The sequence below is a fragment of the Jaculus jaculus genome, chromosome 6, assembly GCF_020740685.1.
Source record: "Jaculus jaculus isolate mJacJac1 chromosome 6, mJacJac1.mat.Y.cur, whole genome shotgun sequence".
Lineage (NCBI taxonomy): Eukaryota > Metazoa > Chordata > Mammalia > Rodentia > Dipodidae > Jaculus > Jaculus jaculus.
Genome location: NC_059107.1, coordinates 162,287,256 through 162,311,341, shown reverse-complemented (window position 1 = coordinate 162,311,341; position 24,086 = coordinate 162,287,256). Strand labels below are relative to the sequence as shown.

The 24,086-nt window shown below is 53.6% G+C and overlaps 1 protein-coding gene across 1 annotated transcript in view; it reads right to left on the bottom strand.

Annotated features, from left to right (window-relative positions):
- Positions 1 to 268: 268 nt before the first annotated feature.
- The window catches only part of Fbln1 (fibulin 1), an 89,474-nt gene continuing 65,656 nt past the window's right edge, over positions 269 to 24,086 (bottom strand). Inside the window, exons 16-17 of the mRNA XM_004650388.2 lie at positions 22,972 to 23,103; positions 269 to 1,093 (exon numbers count right to left, since the gene is read on the bottom strand). Of these exons, the coding sequence (XP_004650445.2) occupies positions 954 to 1,093; positions 22,972 to 23,103 (272 nt within the window). The 3' untranslated portion in view covers positions 269 to 953. The remainder of the gene's footprint in view (positions 1,094 to 22,971; positions 23,104 to 24,086) is intronic.

The window sequence follows — 24,086 nt, the reverse complement described above, 5'->3', positions numbered from 1 at the left end:
CCATTTTGTTCTTTGAGCCAGGGTCTCTCACGGAGCCCCAAGCTCCCCGATTAGGCTGCACGAGCGAACCAGCAAGCCTCAGGGATTCTCGGTCTCTGCTGTCCCAGTGCTGGGGCGCCAGGTGTGCACCCCTGGGCCCGGCATCTCACGTGCGTTCTAGGGAGCCAAGTTCAAGTACTCATGCTGGCACGGCAATAACCTTACCCGCTGAGCCGTCTCCCCAGCCCAGGAGCCCTCTTTTGAAAGAACTCATACAATAGGCTACCAGGAGGGTCATAAAGGTTTATTTTCCACCTGTGGGAAAAGGTGGGCGCTGGGTGCAGGGAAACCCAGTCCCCTCCCCCCCCTCCCCGTGAATGCACCGGGCCACACACAAACCTAACAGCCCCGTCTTTACCCAGAGGTTTCCTTTGAACAGAACTTCCGTCTGCCTCCTAAGTGCTCCCTGAGGCGTGCTGTCAGGCCGCTCTGGGAGAATTTACTGTGCATTTTCTCACGTGCCGCTCCACAGCAGCTACGGACTGAGAACATCCAAAACCCAACTGGGGGGAAAAGTATCAAAATGTCAACTTTCATCCAATCAGGGCAAGAAAGACGTGGCCACTTCTTGACATTGGGGCCAACAGCCCCTTTGAGAAATTGGCTTTCTTTTCTTGGTCCTTAGCAAGGCCCGAGGCCCAGCACACAGGCGCAGAAAGACAGCAAATTTTCATCTTCGCATTAAAAAGTAAGCAAGGTTTTCAACAAAACTGCTGAGCAGCTGGGCTCATCACAGCACACCAGCTGGACTTAGCAATGCGGCTCAGCGTCATACACTGGGTTTAACACTACAGACCAATACACAACAGTAAGAAATGCCGGAGGGGTACAAACGGGCACCAAGCTGTCTGTCACTGGCAGCAGTGCCCTGGCCTGGGGGGCGGCGTACCCTTGGCTGTGTCGTGGACCAGCCCTCAGAACCAGTATTCGGAGACGAAGATGTGCACGTTGACGACATTCCGGTGGGACACCACACCCCCCACCACATAGTTCATCTCCAGCTTCAGGACAGCGTGAAACGGGCCCACGATCCGCCTCACCTGGCGAACGACACCTGGGAGAGAGCAGAGGGTGTGTTGGATGTTAGCAGGCACATAGTAATGTGGTATCTGAAAATTGATTCCCTTGAGGAATTTCAGGACTGGAGTCGTGGCCTAAGCAAGATGCTGGGGTCCCCTGGGTAACATCCTTTTCCAAGTAGCATCAGGGCTCTGTTTCCATCCCCAAGGACAGGTGACAATGAACTCACTGCCCTCAGAGCTAGCCCTTCTGTCAGGCACATCTTGGGCTGTGGGGGAAACAGTAAGCATGGGCTTCAGAAGTGGGCAGCTCTGGGGCAATGCCAGCTCCTGCCCTCCCGGAGGCTGGATTTCCTATTCTACCACCATCCACCTGACAGGGATTAAAAGACACTACGGAAAGGCCTGGCATGCTAGACAGACCCATATCCCCTTCTTTCCTACCTATTCTAAAGGTTCCAGGTCCCTGGGGAAGAAACAAAGCACGGGTTCATCCCTGGGATGTTTGAGGATTGCAGCTTGTATCCCCTTCTTCAAGAGGAGCAGCCCCATTCCCCATGGGGCAGGCCCCTGGACTTCTCCCAACATGCAATCCAGATGCCTCAGTGCACACATGCGCACACACACACACACACTCACTCACACGCCCTTCTGTCCACAGCACTGCAGGTCACTGACAGGCCCTGGCTCTTCAAAGCTGCCGGAGGAGCTAGCGCACCGCTCTAACAGAAGTGTGCGTGGCTCCACAGGGACAAGAATGAAATGAGGAAGGCAGCGTCCCTGGAGGAGGACTATGTCCTGCAGAGGAAGGCCAAGAGCCAAGCCTGCAAATCCAACCCAGTACCCGGGGCTGAGCTCTTGACGATCAACTGCTGCTGACGGTTATGACTAAAGGACCTTCAGGTTCGCGCCTCCATCCCACCCATCTTGACACCAGCGCAGCCCACGAACGCAGAGCCATGCTGCTGGCTGCCTAGCAACCTGCTCATTGGGTACACCAGCCGTCACTCCCAAGGCTAAATGCAAGGCGCCACCATGCTGAGAGCAGAGATACATGCAAGCGGCTCTCAGCCAGTATGAGCTGGCTCTGACACACCTGCCTGGACTTCTCATCGAGAGCAGCCATAACGTATGCAGCACCATTATCGTGTGGAGAAACACCACCAAACCTTTACTGATTCTGGACTTAGGAACCACGCATGGACAGCCCACCTCATCTCTTGATGGCCAGCAGGCAGAAGACACGTGGGAGAACTGAAGGTCAGGGCAACCTTTGGCACCATGGCTAGCTTCTCATTAGGAGCATCAAGCTCATGCTCAAAAGGGTACTTTGGGCACAATGTCCTCACTCGGGCTCTCTGGGCTTCTGTTGGAGGTGAAAGCTCAGGGACAGGAAGCTTGCTCAATGGTTAAAGGTATTTTCGTGTACAGCCTGTCAGCTTAGGTTCGATTCCATGTCCCCACATAAAGCCAGATGCCCAGCGGCACATAACTCTGGAGGCCATTTGCAGCAGCAAGAAGTCCTGGAGCCCCCATTCTCATTTTCTCTCTCCAAAAATAAATAAAACATTTTACAAAAACGAGAGTGAAAGCGAGCTGCGCGCGGTGGCACACGCCTTTAGACCCAGTACTCGGGAGCCAGAGGTGGGAGGATCGCCGTGAGTTCGAGGCCACCCTGAGACTACATAGTGAATTCCAGATCAGTCTGAGGTACAGCAAGACCCTGCCACAGAAAAATTAAATAAAATAAAATAAAAAATAAATAAAATAAAAGAGAGTGAAAGCTCAGCAGCCAGGAGGGCTCCAGGCAGTTCCCCAAGCAAGCATGGCCTCAGCCTAGGGAGAGGGCAGCACAGGCCTCTGCAGGCAGCCCATGCTGTCTCTGCCTTGCTCCTCCGAATGCTCATGAACTCCTATGTAAGCCTGTTGGCACCTGCGGTCTGCCAGCCAATGATCAGAGCACTCCTGCCCACCACTCCCTGGTTGGGTCTGCCTATTGGGTCAGGTGGCATCACAGGTCCCAACTAGCACATGCTCCTGTGGCCCCAAGGCTCCACGCATGACACTTCTCCTCTCCCGAGGCCTGAGGTGAACGCCAGCTGCCGTGGGCAGGGCTGCCTGCTGACTTTACCTATGGGTCCTCTTACCACCTTTCTCCAGGCTCAGAGGCTACAGCTCAATAGAAAGACCAAGAAGCCAGGTGAGTCTGTGACCTATTACTGACTTCATGACGAATGTGGGGGAGGCACACCTCTTCAAGCTCCAGACAGATGCAGCTTCATCTCTAGCAATATATTTCTGTGTATTATATGATGGCACATGACATACTTATAATACTTGTAATACATAAGGATGGTATTCAGAGCTGGAGCGATGGCTTAGTGGCTAAGGCGCTTGCCTGCAAAGCCTAAGGGTCTATGTTCGACTCTCCAGATCCCACGCAAGCCAGACACACAAAGGTAAGGCAAGGGCAAGGTTGCACATGGCCACTAGGTGGTGCAGTCGTCTGGAGTTTGATAGCAGTAGCTGAGGCCCTAGTACAACAACTCTCTCTCTCTTGCTCTCTCTAAAAATAAAAAAGAATGGTATTTAAATATATACTTTATGTAAAATACTGAGATACTTTATGTAATAATGTATTTTATTAACTCATATAATTATACAATATGTGTGTGCATATGCATGTCTGTGTGAAAGACATGTGCAGGTACGTGTGCACATGTGTGTGGAGGCCAGAGGTCTATGCCAGGTGTCCTCCTCAGCCAGTCTCCACCTCATTTTTGAGACTAATTTGGCTATACACCCCAGAGATCCCCCTGCCTCTGCCTCCCAGCGTTGGGATTGTAAACACGCATCCAGTGTTTACACTGGCACAGGGAGTCTGGCCCCAGGCCCTCATGCTTCTGCAGCTAGCACTCTACTGACTGAGCCATCTCCCCAGCCCCTGTAGGACAAAAGTCAGGGCTGGAGAGGTGGCTTAGTGGTTAAGGCGCTAAGGACACACGTTCCATGCCCCAGGTCCCACGTAAGCCAGTCGCACAAGGTGGTGCAAGTGCTCAAGGTCGCACATGCACACAAGGGGGCGCCTGTGTCTGGAGTCCAACTGCGGTCGCTGGAGGCCCTGACGTGCCAATTCTCTCTCTCTTGCTTTCTCTCTGATAAAACATGTATAAGTTAGATATAAGCATGTAATTTATAGATTCTATGTAATTCTATATTTGTGGTGAGATTTAAATGTGTATAATATGAAGATCATACAAATCTTAAATGAGAAGGTTCATGTTGTTATATTTACATGTGACATGCGGGACTTCTCACACCATCCACAGTTCAGACCTACAGCTGAGTCTGGGCATGCATTGGGAGCCAGGTCCTGGGTCACATAAGAATACAGAGAAGGGCTGGAGGGATGGCTTAGCAGTTAAAGCATTCTTTGCCTGCAAAGCCAAAGGGCCCAGGTTCGATACTCCAGGACCCCCATTAGCCAAATGTACAAGGGGGCGCACGTGTCTGGAGTTTGTTTGCAGTGTCTGGAGGCACTGGAGCACCCATTCTCTCACTCTCTCCCCCTCTTTCTCTGTCAGATAAATAAATAAATAAAATATTTTTTTAATAAAAGAATACAGAGAAACCAAGGGTCACTCTAGGTCGGAGAAGAAAAGAGAAAATGCTGACATAGTGGCTCAAGCCCCCGTCACAGCCATGGCAGATGGGCTCTTGAGATGTCAGAACACAGGGTGTGCGGGTCACCCATCTGGGTTAGATGAGTATTTAACTGCTGAGTCTCAATTTCCTCTTCTGTGAACAGGACTAAGAAATAACAATCTTCAAAATCAGAAAACAAACACACGCTGGTTCTGGTGTCGAGGGCCTGTCATCTCGGCTACTGGGAAGGCAGAGAAAGGAGGACTGCAAGTTAAAGGCTTGCCTAGGCTACAGATTAAGTTCCAGGCCAACCTGGGCAACTTGGTGAGACCCTGTTTGTTTCAAAGTAAAGAGCAAGGGTTGGAGAGATGGTTTAGTGGTTAAGGCATTTGTCTGCGAAGCCAAAGGACCTCAGTTGGATTCCCCAGGACCCACGTAAGCCAGATGCACAAGGGGGCGCATGTGTATGGAGTTCATTTGCAGCTGGTGGCCCTGGTGCACCCATTCTCTCTCTCCCTCTCTCTGCCTCTCTCTCTCTCTCTCAAATAAAGAAATAAGAAGGAAAAAAAAAAAAAAAAGAAAAGGAAAACAATAGGGCCAGAGAGTTGGCTCAGCAGTTAAGAGCACAGAACCCATGTCAATAGCTGGGCATGGCCATGCACATCTGTAACTGCAGTTCTGTGGTGAGCAGACGCCAGACAGTGTCTGGGGCTTACAAAACATCGAAGATACTCCATCTCATGAAGTCAAGCGGGTGAGCCGTGGAAGGGGACTCCTGATGATCTTCTCTGGCCTTTGTGTGTACCCTAGGGTACCACAGGGTGCCCTATTTGCACACACATGTGCCCACACCATACACACACCCCTACTCCACACACATGTGCACAGTAAAAAGCAAAAATAAAAAAAAAAATGTAGTTCAGAGGCAGAGTACTTGCCTAGCAGCCAAGAGGCCCTAGGTTCAATTCCTAATCACACACACACACACACACACACACACACACACACACACACGGACACAGACACACGTTAATTCTGCAGTGACTGCTGGCTATCACCAGGCGTTCAATGTTTCAGCGTGACCTGACTGCAGCTAAAGGGCAGCCAAACCCTGGCACCAGTGAATGCGAAAGCAAGTGTTAAGACTCCCTGGGACCGATTTTAAACCTGAAGAGAAAGCAAAGCCCAGATGCCAAGGAGACGTCTGCTGCCCACTGGCATGCTCACGGGGGTTCTGTCGTGGCTGAGGCCCAGAGTGCCATGCTGCTGGCTGGTGTTCGGGTGTAAAAGCCCCAGAGTGAGAGAAAGAGCGGTAGCAGAGAAACTTCTGCCTTAGTGACAGGCACAGCGAGAGGGACTCGGAGGCGCCAGGCTGCCGTGCTCTGCCAGTCGCCCCTGCGAGGGCCCGAGGCGGCTCGGGACGCTTGCATTCCACAGGGACGGTGACTAGCGACAGCCAGGGGCGCTGCTGCGGGAAAGCAAGGCTGGTGCAGGCGCGCAGCGAGCCTAAGGGATGCGGCTCTTCCTGCCCTTCCAGAATCCCCCTCGCCCTTCTGCCCTCTGACCCCAAATTTGTTGCGTTTCTAACTATCCACAGCCTTACTCACCCAGAGATCCATTTCCCTGTGCCCCTGCCACCTGGCCGCTTTCCTATAGGATGGAGAACATGTTTCCTCCATCCTCACGCCACCTTCACCTCTTGCTTTCACCTTGACTGAACCTGAGCCAGAAGCTTGGTCGCATCACGAAAGCAGACACAAATGACCCAGCTAGTTCCCAAGGCCTGACAAATGAATGTCTGTGGGACTGAGCGGCTGGTTCTGTTGTCACTTCTTTCTTCATAGCTTCCTACCGTCCATCTACCGACCCATCCTCTTAACCACCAATCAGCCAGTTGATCAATAGATCCATCTGTTCATTTATCATCCATCCATCCATCCATCCATCCATCCATCCATCCATCCATCCATCCATCCAATAAAGGTCACTCTGCACACAGAGCTTAGAGGAAGTCTCTACAGATGTATTGATATTTAAACTTGGAAAATAAGTAGGACCCCAGAGAGCAAGCAGTACATGTGCAATCCCCAAAGTGTGGAGGGTCCACTCCATCTTGGGAACAGCGCCAGTGTCGGGGTGAGCCAGGCAAATGAGGTGGAGGTAGAGACTGCTCAAAGCTGTCCCTTCATGTGTCTCACAGAGGCAGGAAGTTGGGACAAGTCCTGGCTTTCTCCCCACAACCTCTAGTCCACTCACTGTGCAGAAGCGCAGACCATCCCCTACTACTGGCCAGTGAGGGCAAAGCCAGGAGCACTCACTACCCTTGTGTGGTAGTTTGAATATGGAACATCTCCTATCGCCTCATGTGTTTTGAGTATTTAGTCTCCAGCTGGTGGCAGTTTGGGAGACAGAGGCTTGTTGGAGGAGGTGTGTTGCCAGGGCTGGGCTTAGAGGCGTTATGGCCCAGCTTTCCCCCTGCCAGAGCGCAGCTCATTCTTGTTGCTTTCTGTCAGCTGCTTTGGCAGGATGTGACGTCCAGCCTCTGCTCTGCCATCCTTTCCCTGCCATGCTGGGACTTCCCCTTGAGACTGTGAGCTGAAATAAACCCTTTTCTCTGTCCAGCTTGTGGTTGGGTGCTTTGCCCACCTTTGCACACCCCACCACCAGGGTCTGGTTCCATCCACCAACACACTTTTCCAACATTTATTTGGTATCTTTCATGCCAAGCACCAAGGGCCACCTACCCTGCTCAGGCCTTTCTGGTAAAGTACACCATGGCCATCCCCCCTTTTCAATGAAACATATAAAGCTTTATTTAATAATCAATAAAAAGGCACACAGAGTGACACTCTCCTTATCTTAGCAGAAAGCAAACACTATGTGAAAAGTCTCTTCCTGAGTATCAGAACCATGTGACCTTGAGCTCACATCTCCATGCTTCTGAGAGGGGGGACCTGTGCTGTGTGGCAGCAGGTCTCGGGGTACTTTTGCCCTTCTCCCAGAGGTTGTCCCTTGCCTACAACACCCTCCTACCAAAGAGTTAATGCGCCCAGAAATGGGCTCCACACCAAGGTGACTTGGCTTCCAAACACTGCTGAAACCCAGGTTACACAGTCACTCAACATGACTCCTTCTTGTCACCTTATACCAGGACTCAGATGTGACCTGGCATCTGCCCAGTGCAGGGGATGCTTATAGCCTTCCTCCCATGCAGGGCAGGGTTGTGTGTTACTTATGTTGGTCCCACTGTCCCCAGGGCCTATATGACTAAGGAGTGAGAGGAGGGCAGAAGCCCTCCAAGCTCAGAAGAAAAATAAAATTTGTCCTGAAAGAAGAGGGAGCCACAGAAGTCTCTGAGAAGCCTGTTGTTATTTAGTATTTTTTTTTATATTTGTTTATTTGCAAGCAGAGAGAGAGAAGTACAGAGAAGAGAGACAGATGGAGAGAATGGACACACCAGGGCCTCTAGCCACTGCACATGAACTCCAGAAGTATGTGCCAGTTTGTGCACCTGGCTTACATGGGTACTGGGGGATTGAACCTGAGTCCTTAGGGTTCACAGGCAAACACCTTATCTGCTAAGCTATCTCTCCAGCCGGTCTGTTGTTACTTAGACTGGCCAATGTAACAGCATGCTGCAAGACAGAAAGAGGTGCACTTCCATCCACCCTGGCTCGCCCATCCTGTAGGGGCATTTACCTTCCCACCTTTCCAAAGGCTAAGGGGAAAAAGAAAGAGAAAGAAAAATAGAAGGAGTGAGAAAAATGGCACAAGGAAGAGGGCAAGAAAGGCCGTGGCACTGAATTCAATGGTGCTTCTCTTCCAGTCCTCACTCAGGCATTTCTCCTCCAGGTCTCAGACGCTCGGCGTGTCTGTGCCTCTTAAAGATATAATTAAGCTTATTTTTTTCCCATTGAAAAATGTAGGTCCCCTGGGGCAGTTCATCTTCATGTCTTGGCTGTGCTCTTTAATCGCAGCTGATGTTCTGGGATCCTCGATGCCAAACACACAAGGTCCAGTGGGGGAATGCTACTGCCTCTTAGGGCCAGGGGCCCACGCTCCCATTCCCCGAGACCATCCACCAGCTTCTGACATTTGAAGATGCGCTTGACAGTCAAGCAACCACTTGAAACTACAAAAGCCAATGAGAGGCTCTCTATACATACTGGTGCGTCCAGACGCCCAGAGTCGCAGTCTCGGGTCCCTGTGCTCTTTCTACACTGGCTAGCTGTGTGACCGTGTGCAGGACTCCCCGTCCCCGGAAGCCCAGCCTCCAATGCAAGAGTCCCGTGACTCTAACTGACGCAGCGTAATGGAATGAACAGGACTGAGAGCTGTTTCACAGACAGGGTGATGAAGCAAGACACCGTGTAATCTGTCATACCAGTGGAAATGACCTGTGTTTTCAAAGACAGTAGTTTGAGTGAGGAGAGGCCGAGGTCAGCCTGGAAGTCAGGTGTCATCAGCTTGAAAAGATGAAGAGGTTTCCTACCTGAAGTCAGACCGGGGTCATTTGTCAACTAAGTTATCACCAACGTCAGCACTATAGTGGAAAGCCACGGCCAAGGGTACTGTCCGTCCTGGCTCCTCTTGCATCCCTGTTTCTTGGGACATAGAACCTTGGTCGTTCTCTGTGTCAAATGCACTCAATCAGTGGTTGTTGAATGTATATATTAAAAACTGCAGCATCAAGCATAGCTCATAAAGTTGGAAATTATCACCTACTAATAGAAGCAATGGAGGTAATGACCAGCAGCTGGGCCACCAGAACTTCTAGGAGGAGACAGGGCAGCAGACGGGAGCAGGGCCACTCTGTCTGGTCTCAGTGGCCACCACCACACATGTGGAAAGAAGCAAACAGTCCTCAGATGTCCCAGGACCAGAACGGGGACCCCCACAGGCAGGGACAGGCTGCATGGGCTGAGGCAAGGAGGAGAAGCCGACGACAGGAAGAAAAGCCGCCAGACCAGCTAAGTCCCCCTTACCTGAAATGCTCGAGGCCAGAAGTGTTCGGGGCTTTGGAATGTTTACACATATGTGATGACGTATATTGGCGATGGAACCCACACCTGAACACGAAGTTCACTGGGGCCCCGTTCTGACATTTCTCTGGCACCGCACACTGCTGTGCAGGAAGCCATCCCCTCACAGCATCACGCTTACTCAGAAAGTTTCGGCTGCTGGAGAATCTTGGATGTTTGGATGAGGAGTGCTTGACTGGAGTCTGAAAAGCCACAGACTAGAGGGCACAAGGGCTGTGGGACAGGCAGGAGACAGAGAGAACGGACCCGGAGTGGTCACTGCCATATTTGGCCCCCACCTTGCTACAGAGATGATCTCCCTATTCCCAGAGAGACGACGCGAGGTGCTGAGGGTAGCACACCCCACATTCCAGCCACAGGGCCACAGATCCCGGCCAGCAGCGACTGACCCCAGCCCCCCACCCCACCTGTGACACGGCATGCAGGCCGCTCCCAGCATGTGCTGCCCTGAGCTGAGTCACAAATACATTGCAATTAGGGCAGAAGAATCAAGAATTCCAGAGCAATCGCATCAGGAATGGGGGTATGTCTGCAGCAGCGAAGCTGCCCAAGTCCTGCCTTCTCTGCCTGGCCCGAGAAACCCCGTACCAACTGGCAAGGAGGAGGACAGGTGTCCAGACTGCATACTTAAAATACCAAATGTCACTCGACATGCCTCAGCGAATCTCATCGCCCGTGTTTCTGGATTATTATAAATGTGCTCCCCCAGGTCTCTCATGAGCAAAAGCAGACACATCAAGCAGACAGCTACAGGCAGCCGAGGGAAGGAGGAGAGCCCAGAGCTGCCCTTGGGGATAAATGTGAAGAGAAATGACAGTTTTGCTCTACATCTCCCCAGTTTGCATCCTGGACAGGGAACAAGCATTTCCTCAGTGCTCGGTCCCCACATAGCTCCCCCATTGCTGCTGTTGGTGGCTGGGGGCTCATAGGGGAAGAAACAAAGCTCACAGTGGCTGAGTGAGTCACTGGAGATCACACAGTCAAGGACGGGGCTCTCAGCACACTGGGGGAAGTGGCGTGGGAAGTTAAGGTCACCGAAGGTGCTGTGGCAGAGCTGGGAGAACTGCTCACTCAGACTTGGGCCCAGGCACCCGCGGAAGTGACATCAGGGGACTTAGTGCCTGGTATCACGCTTCAAAGCCAGGATGCTTGAAAGCTTTGGTTGGCCAGCCTTTGATTGAACACCTATTTGGTGCTTCCTCATGGACAGTATCCCCACTGCTCTGAGGGATGTCACAGTGACACGGGGAGATGCTAGGTCCAGCCAGGCCTTGAAGAGTAGGCTATACTCTGCCCACCTTCACCTATAGTCACCCAGAGTGCTCACACAGCAGGAGCCCCACGTCAAGTTCTGGGTCATGCCACCTGCTCTGGTACCTCTCTGTACCCTAGTTTCCTCATCAGGAGGATGGGGGACGTCAATCCAGGGGGTTTCATATTATTTGCTTTTTTTTTCCTCTGGCACAACACCTTTGCCTCCACTTGGCTGGAAGACTTCATTTAAAAACAGGAATAGTACTGAAGAGATGGCTTAGCAGTTAAGGCACTTGCCTGCAAACTCCAAGAACCCAGGTTCACGTCTCCAGGTCCCATGTAAGCCAGATGTACAAGGTGGCGCATGCGTCTGGAGTTCGTTTGCAGTGGCTGGAGGCCCTGGAGTGCCCATTCTCTACTTCTCTCTCTCCCCCTCCCTCTCTCTGTCTCTAATAATAAACAAATAAATAATACCTTTAAAAAACAGGAGTAATTTATGGTCAAAGGCTTCTCAAGAGCTATGGAACAGCAGCGGTCAAAGGCTGATGCAACCTTTCACCTGGACACACACGACCTTGTGAGAAGCCAGCAAGTGACTGAGAGGCCTTGAGTGACTCCTCATAAGCCTTGGAGACTCTGGAAAGCAACAGCTGTGGGTCCTACTGAGGTTCTGAGTACCTGCTAGAGCTGGGGCTATTCCCTCCTATGTCATGTGTACATCGTGTGTGTGCGTGTGTGTGTGTGTGTGTGTGTGTGTCTGTGTGTATGTGCACGTGTATGTATACATGGTGTAAAAGAAACAAAGAGAACAGAGACAGCATCGTTCTAACCACGGCCTTATCACCTCTCCCTCTTGCAAGTCAGTTCAGTGGATAAGAAAGACACAAATCCCTCATATTTCCACAACTCCTGGCCTTTCCCTGTCCCTTGAACATGGGCACAATCATGACTTGGCTCCTGTTCCTGGCTGACTTTCTTGAAGGTGGTCCCAAGATCATCACTGCAGCCTCAAGACCTCCTCCAGCATGTCTTTCCTCCACCTATCTCCATGGAACGGCCTTGGCAGGGTCCCCAAGGCCTCAGTATAGCCCAAACCAATGGCAAATGGCAGGTCTTCCTCTGACCTGACTCTTGGCAGGGGCTCAGAGCTCAGCAGCTCTGCCCCTGGAACCATCCAGCCCCTGGGTTCCAGGCTCTCCTCCTGCCCTTGTTGGTCACTCTTGTCTCCTGGACCACTGGCTACCTTGAGCTGGGCTGGGGCTGGGACCCCTTCCCCACCTCTCCTCTCCCCATACTGGTGAGCATCCACTCTTGAGGCTGTAACCACCATTTGTCCAGAAGACCCTAGTCTTAGGGGGGACTCCATCCCCAAGGATGCCAGACAAACCGTTGGAATTCAGTGTCTGAAATGAGAGTCTCACCTCCCAGCTCTTTGATCACATCCCTTCCTCCACCCATCTTGTAGCTGTTCAGGCCCAACCTACCGTCACACTGGACTCCACACACAGCGCACCCTTCGTATCATAGCCCTGTCTGTCCACTCCTCACTCTTTCTTCCCAAACCTGGAGTCAGAGCCACCCTCATCTGTGCTTGGAGGATGGCGGTAGCGCCCTGCCATCCAGAGTAGCCTCTCCAAGTGTCACTCACCCCCTCCTAATCTTCAAATACTTTCTCTGCTCCTGCCTGGCTCAGCAGAAAGCCCACCAATAGAGGCCTTCTGGTGGTCTCTGCTCCAGCTGCAGCCCAGTGCAGCAGGCTCGCCAGGGGCTCTGCACATCCTCTGCCCAGAACACTCCTCCTCCAGATCTGCTCCTCAGCTCTCTACCAAATCCCACCAGCTGCCAGATTTGAAGGGGTACCTCTGCCCGACCCCCACAGCCCCTCCTACCCGTTACTTTTCCCACAGCGTTCGCACCACCTGGCTGTGTGTGCCACACTGGCTTCTTGCCTGTTGTTACTCCTGGAATAAAAAGTGCCCCATGTGGAAGTCACACCTGTTGTTCTGTCTGCCTTGGTCCTCACTGTGCCCCAGGCCTGACCCAGGGTACACCCACTACTCTTGAAGAATGAGTGTGAGGACCTCCTCTGGGCTTACTGGACTTGTCCTGGGTGCTGTGGGAGCAAAGAGAAGAAGGGTCAAAGGATATGTGTGGGTCATGGAGGACATCTGGGAGGAAGTGAGAGCTGATCTGGGTTTTGAAGGATAAATAGGATTTGACTAAGGAAAAGGAGGTGAATGTCACGGGTGAAGTCTAGGAGAAGAAAGGGGCCCTGGTAGGTTTGGTACACATAGCTGGAGTGGGTATGGCCGAGTAGAGGGGACAGGAAGGGGAAAGGTATGAAAGGTGGGGGGGGGGCTGCAGGAGTCAGGGGACAGACTAGGTGCAACATGAAAGCCTGGAGCCTGGGCCTCCTAAGGGCTGGCACCAGGTCAGGACTGGCACTGCTTGCTCTAAGAAATACACCAGTGAAGGCCACTGAGAAATCCTACTGGAACTGAGCTGATAACCTCCTCCTTGTAGACCAGCTGACAGAAAGCTGGAAGAAGCCATTCTGCATGCAGTTAAATGGGAGAAAGGGATATCACCAGTGAAGATACTCAACAGTGGACACTGCAAGCCTTATACTTTGCCAGCCAGAACAAATGAGCCAACAGGTGCAATAGTGGCACATCTGTCATGGTCGAAACCAACTGCCCTCTAATTGAACTGGAGGCCCGCTCCATGGGAGGGAATACATCCCTGATACTGAAAACTTAAAACAAGGGTAGTCATGAGCCCTAGGAGGGTAATGTCTGCTGATATCTGGATTAATGTATATACTATGCTTATCAAACTGCCCAGTAAGCAGTTCTCTTAATGTTCATACCCTTATTTTAATGCTACTCTCATTTTGGAATCTTCTCTTTTCAGATGGCAGTGACCTTGGGACGACTCAGAAGGTATCATAGTGCTGGAAAGAAGTGACTGGAATACTGAGTAACATCTCAATCACACCTTCTAAGGCTCAGGGTCTATTGTAGAAGAGGTGGCTCAAAGAATGGAAGAGCCAAAGGAAGGGTAGGACTCCTTACAACATGCTCCCTCCAGACATAAAATGGCCTGCATATCCATGACCTCACAGTGCCTGACACTACCAACACAAGACCACCATAAGAGGAGGAAAAGATGAGGACTTCAAAATGAAAGAGAGACTGATTGAGAGGGGGAGAATGGAGTTTCAAAGAGGAAAGTGGGGGGAGGGAGGGTATTACCATAGGATATTTTTTTATAATCATGGAAGTTGTTAATAAAAATAAAAAAGAGAAATGCACCAGTGGACAAACGGGCAGAAGCTATTCAGAGGGTGTGAACCCCACAGCCCATGCTCTCTGTCTGGAGGGTGTGAACCCCACAGCCTATGCTTTCTGTTTGCAAGGTGGGGAGAAGACAGGCAGGTCTATCTAGCCTATGAGTGTCTCCAATACTGGCTGTGGGTGGGGAGGGAGCCACCCAGTGGCTCTTGGTTCTGTCTTTAGGACTGTTACCATGGCCTGCAGGCACCCTCTGAGACATGTTTTCCAGGCTCAGCAAGGGGCAGCCAGGCAAGGACACGGAGAGGTAGTGGGGATGCGTGTCAGGGCAGCAGCTGCAGGAGCTGGGGGCCAGGCGCAAGAGGCTGTAAGTGTAATTAGGGACTGGGGGCACAGTATCCCCTCAGGACTCACAGGACCCACAACTGGCCTCGCTCAAAGGCCATCATCCTGCCCCCGTGCTGCCCTCATGATCTGGCTGCAGCCTTGCCCACTGGACTGGTGTGCCATCCACCTATGGACATAGGAGTCGGGTCATGCCCTAGGCTATATGAAGACATTCCTTCCTAGCCTCTGGTCACCTTCTGCCTCCTCAAAAACTTCCCTAGAGATACCTGCCCAGTTATGACTTCATGCACCTACAATTTACAGTCTCCACGTGACTTAGGCACATGCTAGTGGTGACCAAGTGGGCATGGGGAATGACATTTCTAGATGCCAGGCCAGTCTCTCAGTCCAATACTGAGGTAGATGCCATCCTGGTTCATCTTCCCAGGGAGCCTGACAGTAACACCCACGCAGTGCCACGATGCGGAGCTGAGTCACCTGCTGGCTCTGCAGTGTGTCACTCATACTTTCAGCATGGGTCATCCCCCTGTAGCCACTCATTCTTCAGGGAAGGTGGCAGCTACAGAAGCTGTGGAGCAGACCATACCTGCTCAACCTAGCTTGACTGCTGGCCTGAGCCCCCCCACCATCCCCAAAGCCTGGAGCACAGAGCTCTCCTGGATGGGTTTCCAACAGAGGCTGCACCCCACTGAGCTTCACCCAGCCCTCTGGGAGCCCAGCACAAGTCTGGGAGTCTGGGAACAGGCAGGTCACTGCTGTCTGATAGAAACCTCTGAGTTTCTGCACTTGTGAACCTGGTCAGTGAGGTGGAGGGCGGTGCTCTGAGAGCTGTTTTGACATCAGGCATCTTTGCCCTAAGGGGCTACAGAAGTGTCCATCTGCTTTTCACTGTCTATCTGGTTCCCTACAAGAGATGCCCTTTCCCGGCTAGCACCTCCTACCAACCCTGGCCCATCCCAGGCTGAGGAGGAGGCTGGGCCCCTCACCCTGGAAGCTACTTGGCTGCTGGCCAGGGTGTGGCCCCCGGTGACAGGGCTGTGCCTCCCAGAGAAGAGAAGGCGTCTAATCCCTGGGATTTGCTGTGAAAGCCGGGACAGGGCCAGTCACTCATCACCAGGCAGGGATGGCTGCGCTGTTGTTTTTAGGTGGAATTTTTGAATGTTGTTTGCTGTGCCCACTGATCCCAGGCCAGACCTGCCAAAGCAGGCGGCAGGGCAGGGTCAGCAGCATATGTTTAACCCCTTAGGAGGAGGTGGTAACAGGAGGTGACCCTGACGCCGCTGCCTAGGGTAACAATGGGGCTTGCGGCCAGATGACCAAGCAGGCAAAGCCTTAGGCCTTGACTGGAGGCCTGCCTGGCCAGGGGGAGCGGCACAGTGAGGCCGGTGTCTTCACCCACAAGCTTCTACACTGGGGCCTCTGTGCAGTGGAATGGGTCGTGCGTTGCCTGTGAACTAAGCTGTGAATGACAAACCCAGGGTGTGTGGTATGTACATAGGCCTCCCTCCCTGTCTCTCTCCCTCTCTCTCCAACAGGCAGTCAATCTCTGAAAAACACGGACTTCCAGCTTCAGGAACCCAGTGGCAGGATGCCAGGGAAGCCAGTAGACAGCCTCTGAAAGCAGAATGGGTAGCTCGGATGGATACTTGCTCCCCATGCAGGGCCTGGCGCAAGGCAGGATCCCACGTGCGCTTATGGAATAAGGAAGGTCCTTTGAGGATGGTATGATGGCTCCCGAGCCAGTGGGCCGGCAGGACCCACAGGCCTCAGCCGTGGGATTTGAGGGTTAAACGGCTCCCATGCAGTAGGAGCCACTTTGGAGCAGGCAGCCCTGCGAGGTGCCATTAGGTGACTTGCCTGTTGTCGCCTAAAGGGGTTCTTAGCTCTCAGCGGCCCTTTACATTCAAACCGCTCCACCCCCACCCACCCAGCCTCGATTGCTCTGGAAGCCTGCCCAGGCCGGCTGTCTTACCCTGTGTGTACATGGACGTGTCACCTTGGTTCGTGGGCCCCGCAGGCCAGAGCTACGATGGCAATGTTACTAAGAAGAAAACAGGCCCAGATGTTTGCAGATAGGCTGTGTGACCCGCCTAAAGTCACACAGCTAGATGCAGAGAAGTGAACCCCAAGCCCAGGATGGCTCACCAGGGCTGCTCAGGCTCAATGGCCCCAGTGTGCGTCCCCCACCCTCCCGAGTCAGCTGCACGTGGACCGCACAGAGAGGCTACAGTGACCACAGTGTGAATTCAGAGCTTTGTTTGATTTATACCCACCGGGGGGGGGGGGATGCACCCCACAAAGGCTCTGGGCCAGCCCCCAGCCCTCGCCCTTGCTTTCTCCCCACGTTGAGTGTGTACACCCCTGGGTGACACCCACCTCCTCTCTGAGGTCCGAGGGCAGAGCCATGCTTGTTCCTCCCTGGGCTCCGTCACGCTGTCCCTGCTTCTCTCCTGACCTCCCTTTCCTCTAGGCAAGGCTGGGTTTACAGCCACTCTCCGACCTCATGAGAGAGATACTGGAATCACATCTGGGCTGCAACCTTCTATGTTCTCAGGACATGAAGGCCTCTCCCATCCATCAGTCACTTTCCTGATCACCCGGATGGACTCTGTAATTAGGGCATTTCTTTCCTAACACTAACACAGCTATCATCTCCAAGGTGAGCCAGCCCAACTCTGTCCTTCCTGCATTCCTACTTTCCTCGGCCACAAGGTGCTTTGCCAGCCACACCCGTGCCTGAGGCTGAGGACACAACCCTCTGCTTCCCAGGGGTGCCCTGTGGCAGCCACAGCCCTAGCCCTGCCCCCAAGGAACTTGAGAATGACAGAGAACTGATCTTCATGCTGGTATGCAAGCTACAACTCTGACCTGCTGGCCATGGGAGCTGGGCATGCACTCTTATCAATGATGATGGCAGACCAGCTGGCATCATTCACGAGGCCGCATGAGGACATAACACTTGGCACTAAGTAAAGGGGTCGGTGCATGGCATAGGTGAACACAGGCAACTCCAGAACCAAGCCCCCACATTCTGTCCTTGCGTCCAGGGTAGCTTAGGCACGGGACGTGAGGCTTCACTTTAGATGCTACGACATCCCTTCTCCACACCAGAGCAGGAAGCAAACCAGAAATCAAACTCAGCAAATACACGCACACACCTGCCACTTAGAACACGTACACCCTCATACTCAGTCACACTCCATTCTTCCCAAGCCCTCAAACAGACCCACAACGGGCGCTCACATTCCTCCCTATGCTCAGCCCTGGACACACAGTCGGTCAGACCCAGAGCTCACCTAGAAACAAGTGTGCAGTGTGTGGTGGGTCACAACAACTTTTTGGACACGCAGTTTGTCACCAGGGCTGCTTCTAGCAGGCAGAGGGTCTTGCCCAGCCCCAAACGACCTTTCTCAGTAGCAGCCAACCCCAAGGCTATCTGGGTTTCTCTATGGGGAGCCACTCAGGCTCAGAGGTCCTGGAGGCCCAGCTTGTCAGCCCATGGGCAGACAGGGAGGACACAGGACTGAATGTATTCATGGTGTCCCTGTGCGACGCCCACCCAAGCAGTGATGTATGAGACGAGCCCGCTGAAGAATCAGGGGGTGCTTCATAAACCCTGTCCCGTCAGCAGCGGGCATGAGAGTGGGGGTGTATACATGTATCTGTATGTAGTGTGCATGTGTTTGCATGTATGCAGGCACACACATGCTACGGTATCGTGCTGGTCAGTGCCAGCTTCCCCTTTCTCCTTGTTTTGAGGCAGGGTCTCTCCTTCTTCACACCGGTCACTGCTGCACTTGCCAGGCCAGCCAGTCTGGGAGTTTCCAGGCAATTCTCCTGTCTCCATCTCCCTAAACCCCATAGGTGTGCTGGGAATATAGATGCTCGTGCCTCGGCGCCTGGCTTTTACGTGGGCTCCAGGTGTCTGAAGTCTAGTACTCACACTGTGAGGCAAGCGCTTTCTCTGCTGTTTTGAATCTTGCCTCTTGACCACACAGCTGTGAGGGAGGTCAATCCTCATAAAGGGTGGCTGGGACCCAGGACTCCATAGCCAGAAATGTGACTGTTTCTCTGGGACTCAGACCCACTAGTTGCCCGCAAATGTCAGTGTTATAGACACGAGTGAGTAGCAACTGTGACTGGAGAGACAGGTTTCACAGTGGACTCTCAGCAATGGGGCAGCCCCAGGGTCTAATGTGGCTCTCAAAGAGCTCCCTGCCATTCCTACCCAGCACTCCTACCCTGGCTGATCCACTGTTATGTCTCTGATGCCATGGCTGGCTTGTCAGAAGCTTCCAGGTCAGCTCTGCTGGTTATCCGGGCTCTGGAGGTCTCAGGGTTAGGCTGCCATACGTAAAACTGGGCTGGTGGGTCCCCTGAAGTACCCCTCCCCCCCAAAAAAAGATCACACCAGCTGAGTGTTCTCTGATTCCTCTTGGCTTTGGAGAGGTTAGTAAAGCCACCCAAATTTTTCACTCCCCAGAGAAAGAGTTGAGAAGCAGTGAGTCCTGAGGCCCGGATGTGGCTATAGCCCAGTGGCCTGGGAAGTCTAGGGCGTGGGGACCCAGGCTGATACTGAGCTGTCATGGCCAGGGCCCCCCATGAGTCACCACTCAGCTTCTCGAAGCACCCCGACTGTGGTCTGTGCCCAGAGAGCTGGAGGAGGAAGTGCTCCGGCGGCCCAAGCATACCTCAGGCATTAAGAGAGCATTTCTGCTCAGGCCAGAGGAGCATTCTTCATTTCTCTCTGACAGCCAGGAAGAGAGGAATGCAAGGTGGCTTTGCAGAGTCAGCGGTGTGGCCCTGGGCAGCATCTCGCTCCTGAAGGCAGGGTTTTGAGGACTTCATTACCGCAAGCCCCGCCCCTTCAGTCTCTTCTCCACCCAGCTCTTTGTCCTCCTCTTGTGACAGTGTTGGGCTTGAGCATCCAGGCCACAGCGGGCTCAAGCATGCCTGGCTGGCTATTATATATTTATTTTGTTTTTTTCGAGGTGGGGTCTCACTCTAGCGTAGGCTGACCTGGAACTCACTCTGTAGTCTCAGGCTGGCCTCAAACTCACATTGATCCTCCTGCCTCTGCCTCCCGGGTGCTGGGATTAAAGGTGTGCACCACCACACCTGGCTATCTGCTGACTATTTTTTTTTTTTTCTGGGACATTCAAACTTGCAATTTTGCCCAGGTTGGCACCAACTGCCCATAGGAAGCCTAGGCCATGTCCACTCTGGCACCCATGGCTGAGTGGCCCCCCTTCCAACCTTTACTCTCTGGTCCCTGAGCTGAGACCACTTTCACACGACCTAGAGCCATGGCAGGAAGTGAATGCTAGCTCCTGGTGTCAAAGGCCCGCTAATCCCCAAGGACACTCAGCCCAGGCCTGGCCTCCTCCAGGAAGCCCTCCGTCCAGTGCCCAGCAGTCGCCCAGTGCATGGCCTAGAGTGTCAAGTGTTCATCGGGCGATGCGAGCAAGCTTATTGTGTGCTGCAGGGTGGCTCTTGGGGACACGGGAGGCTTCCGAGCAAGCAGCAGACACACGGTCTGCAGTTTCGCTCTCCTCGTCTCCTGCCATGGGACTCCTGTCTCAGACAGGCCCGAAGCGAGGGTTGCACTGCTCAAAACAGGTCTGCAGACACCTGACCCTGCGGTTTTTCCGTTGCACACTTTCACACGGTCGTTTGACTCCATTCCTTCCTTTGCCCAAGGGAGAGGTTCCTGTCCCGTCCCTGGCAGCGGTGTTTGCGAGGACGGAAGAAGAAACGCGGGGGCGAGAGGGTGCCGCGATGGCAAGGAGCCGTAAGGACTGAGCCCCATTCCCAGGCTTGCTTCATGCTGGGGCCTGAGCCCAGCGGGAGGAAAACCCTTCCCCCAATGGGCAGTCTGGGGGCGTTCGCAGGGCGGCTTCTGCGGGGTGGGGGGCTCCCAGGCTGCCCAGAGGTGCACTAGGCAGGAGCGGGAAAGACAGAGGAGGCAGGCCATGAGCGAGCCCAGGGAGGATGACCCCAGTAAAGAAACAAGGTCAACAATCAGGGGTCCAAGCCCACAGCACAACCAGGGGCATGGCTTTGACCCCCAGGGCAATCTACACTGTCCACTCTGTCCCTAGCTGGGAGACAACCCAGGTGATCCGCTGAGACATCCTGCAAACCCCCAGGACTGGAAGAGGCTGGGCCACCCAGTAGGCTGGGAGATGAGACCAAGGAATTCCCAAGGAGGATCGGGGGGCCACCCCAGCCCAGAATTCCAGAGATCAGGGCACCCATGACCAAGCGCAGCGAGGGGAACCACTCTCTCTCCCTGTGGCCTCAGCCACATTCCATTCCCAGCACACCCACCACCTGTGGTCACTCCTCACACCTGGAGGCCACATCACGGCCTGCTGTGCCTGAGTCACGGGTAGAAGACTGACGAGACCCCCGCCCCACCCCTGTGGGCCTCAGTTTCTCTTTTTGTGGAAGAAGTAGTTGGGAAAGGGGCCTCGGGGCTCTGACACACTGGGATTTTCTGCTGCAGCTGATGGGAAGCTGAGAAGCCTACAATCCCAGGGTGGTTCTGCCTGGGGTACGCACACGTGGCCCACCATAGGCACTGCTAGGCCATTCTGGGCCTAGCTGCTGCCCAACCACCTGGCTGGGTCACCCTGAGGGGTTTAACTGAGAGTGACAGTCGAGAATGACAAAGTACTGGCCCTCAAGAGAGCCTAGGTGGACCATGAAGGCCTGACGTGACCCTACGGGTATGCCGTCGCAGAAGGGTGCTCAGGGCTACTGAAGAGGCAGGCCTCTGGGGGCGATACCCAGCTCTGTGGGCAAGGCCAGCCTGGGCTGGGTACACACAGTTCAGAAAGCACGAGAAAGCTTGTGAAGTGCAAGGTTTTGTGACTGTAGACGCGGTGCGATCTAGGACACCTGCAGCTGGGCACAGGGCAGACACGCGCGCTCGTGTGTGTGTGTGTGTGTGTGTGTGTGTGTGTGTGTGTGTGTTTGGTGGGGGGGGCATTCCATGGCATGGTCAAGGTACTGACCCCCTCTTATCTGTGATGTAAAACAAATCTCTGTCCCCTCATCTGATCTGCCCTTGTCCACGGGCCAAAGGTGAAGGCGATGGTGGCTGGCTGGCAGCCGTGCTGCCTGCCCTCCCCTCCCAATCCCAGAAAGGACTGCTCCACTATTAATTGTAATTAACTAATTATCTCCGCTGCCAAGCAGCGGGGGAGGAGGCCGGGGGTGGGGAGCCCCCAAATGACTCAGTCATGTTTACAACATGCAAACCCATTTAAGAGCTTGTAAAGTCGCTATAAATGGCTCTTTAGCAACAGGGGAATAACGATTCCCTTTCTCCTGCTGCCAGCTTAACAGCCCTGGGGGTTGGGGCAGCAGGAACAGAGGTCCTGAGATACAACAGCGCCACCTGGGGGCCAGGTTCTCACACACTTTGCTCGAGCCCAGACCTCACCGATGGAGGGTCTGAGACGCCCACATATACCACAGTGCTTTACAGTGGGAAAGCTGAGCTGGGGAGGGGAGACAGGAGCTGTCCTCCGTTGCTAAACTTCATTGAAAATGTTCGAATGTGTAAGTCTAAACCAAAAATGAAAAGTGTGACCGTTTTCATTCCTCATGACTAACAGTTGTTTAAAGGGTGACAGACACAAGTTCACAGCGTGAAGTGAGTCTGAAGGCCTTTGGAGATGTGCACACTGCAATGAAAGCCCACGGACCACGAGAGGACCCCTGCTTCCCTCCACCCGAGCAGGCATGTGGCCTCCAGGCCGTCCTCGCTTTCCTCTGGTGTCCCCTGGCCAGTCCCTATGCCTGCCTCACCCTTTGCCCCACTTCTTCACCAAGCCAAGGGGCCCTTGACTGTCCCTGCCCAGCCTTCTTTGTGCTTCTAAGGTACCAGCTCTCCAGAGGAGAAGGGCGATAGGCTCCATACACCACGGGACTATGAGCCACGATGGCCCAGGTTCTCTTACCCACTGGCACATGGGAGGGCACAGCTGGTGGCTCAAGATCACATGGCAAGACAAGGTGTTTCTGTGACTGAGACTCGATCGGGGTCCTCTGAAGCCCCATTTGCTGGTCCTCCACAGTGCCAGTCACACCGGCTCCGAATGACCAAGGGACCCTGGCCAGCCCTGGCGTGTGTGCCTTGCTTGTGCGACAGCCTTTGAAACTCACAGCTGTGAGATGCAGGACCTACTTGGCCCCTGGAGGACGGATGGGCCTGGACTTGAGAAAGGGCCTCTGGTGGAAGTGGAGTGCAGAAGGTCCAGAGACACTGTCTCACCACACAAAACATGTCGATTCTTTGGACACGGAGGAGGGGACACTCACCCACGGTAATGCTGTCTGCATAACGTTTGATGATATCAAAGGAATCCCGCAGGTTCCCTTCTGTGATGTCGAAGATGATGTCAGCCTGGTTGGCAGGGTACAGCGGTGTGACGGCTCTCAGGAAGATAATCTCTGTAGTGAGCAAGAGGGCCGCATGGGAACCAATGCACCACTGGGTCCAGCCCACCCTGGAGATTCGTCCCATACCTAAAATGATTGTTGTTCCCAAGGCAACAACACTGAAGCCACCAACCCCCTGAGTGCAGCAGTGAGGGGTCCTGAGCAGCATATCACAGCCAGTCCCTGCTGTATCAGTGGGGAAACTGAGGCCTTAAGACATTTTTGAATCTTCCTGGGGGGGGAAGGTGAAGCAATCAGTGACCAGTCAGGAATGTTGATGAAGGTGGGAAAGGGGCCATGAGGGCGTCACAGGCAGAGGTCTCCCTTCCTGTACACAGTGACACTCCAGGGCTGGGCTGGGCTAGGCAGTCAAGGTTTGACCATCTCCCAGGCAAACTCACAGTGAAGAAGACCAGGGCGCTGGGCGTGGTGGCGCACGCCTTTAATCCCAGCACTCTGGAGGCAGAGGTAGGAGGATCGCCGTGAGTTCGAGGCCACCCTGAGACTCCATAGTGAATTCCAGATCAGCCTGGGCTAGAGCGAGACCCTACCTTGAAGAAAAGAGGAGAACAAGGAGGAGGAGGAGGAGACAATGATGACCTGGAAGCCAAGGCCCAAAGCCCATTCTGGCTCAGGAGATCTTGGGGAAGCCTTGCTGCTGGGCCTCAGTTTTCACTGAGTGTCCTTTCAGCACTGGATGTTAGAGCTTGGGATTCCCAGGTTCAAGATGCTAACAGGGGTCTCAGCCATACCCAAGTGGGTGACCAACTCCTGTACTGGCACAAGGCAGAGGACAGCGGCCACAAGACTGGCCACTAGGGTCTTGGGATGGAATCATGTATGGTCTGCTGAAATCTCACCATTTTGGACAAGACTTCCCCCAACCCATCTGAGCCCACTATGAAGAAGGAAAGAGCTAGCTAGGAGAGAGTCGGGGCTGGGGACTGATCCTCGGGGCAGCCCTGGCCTTGGCAAATCTCTCCGGCTCTCCCCAC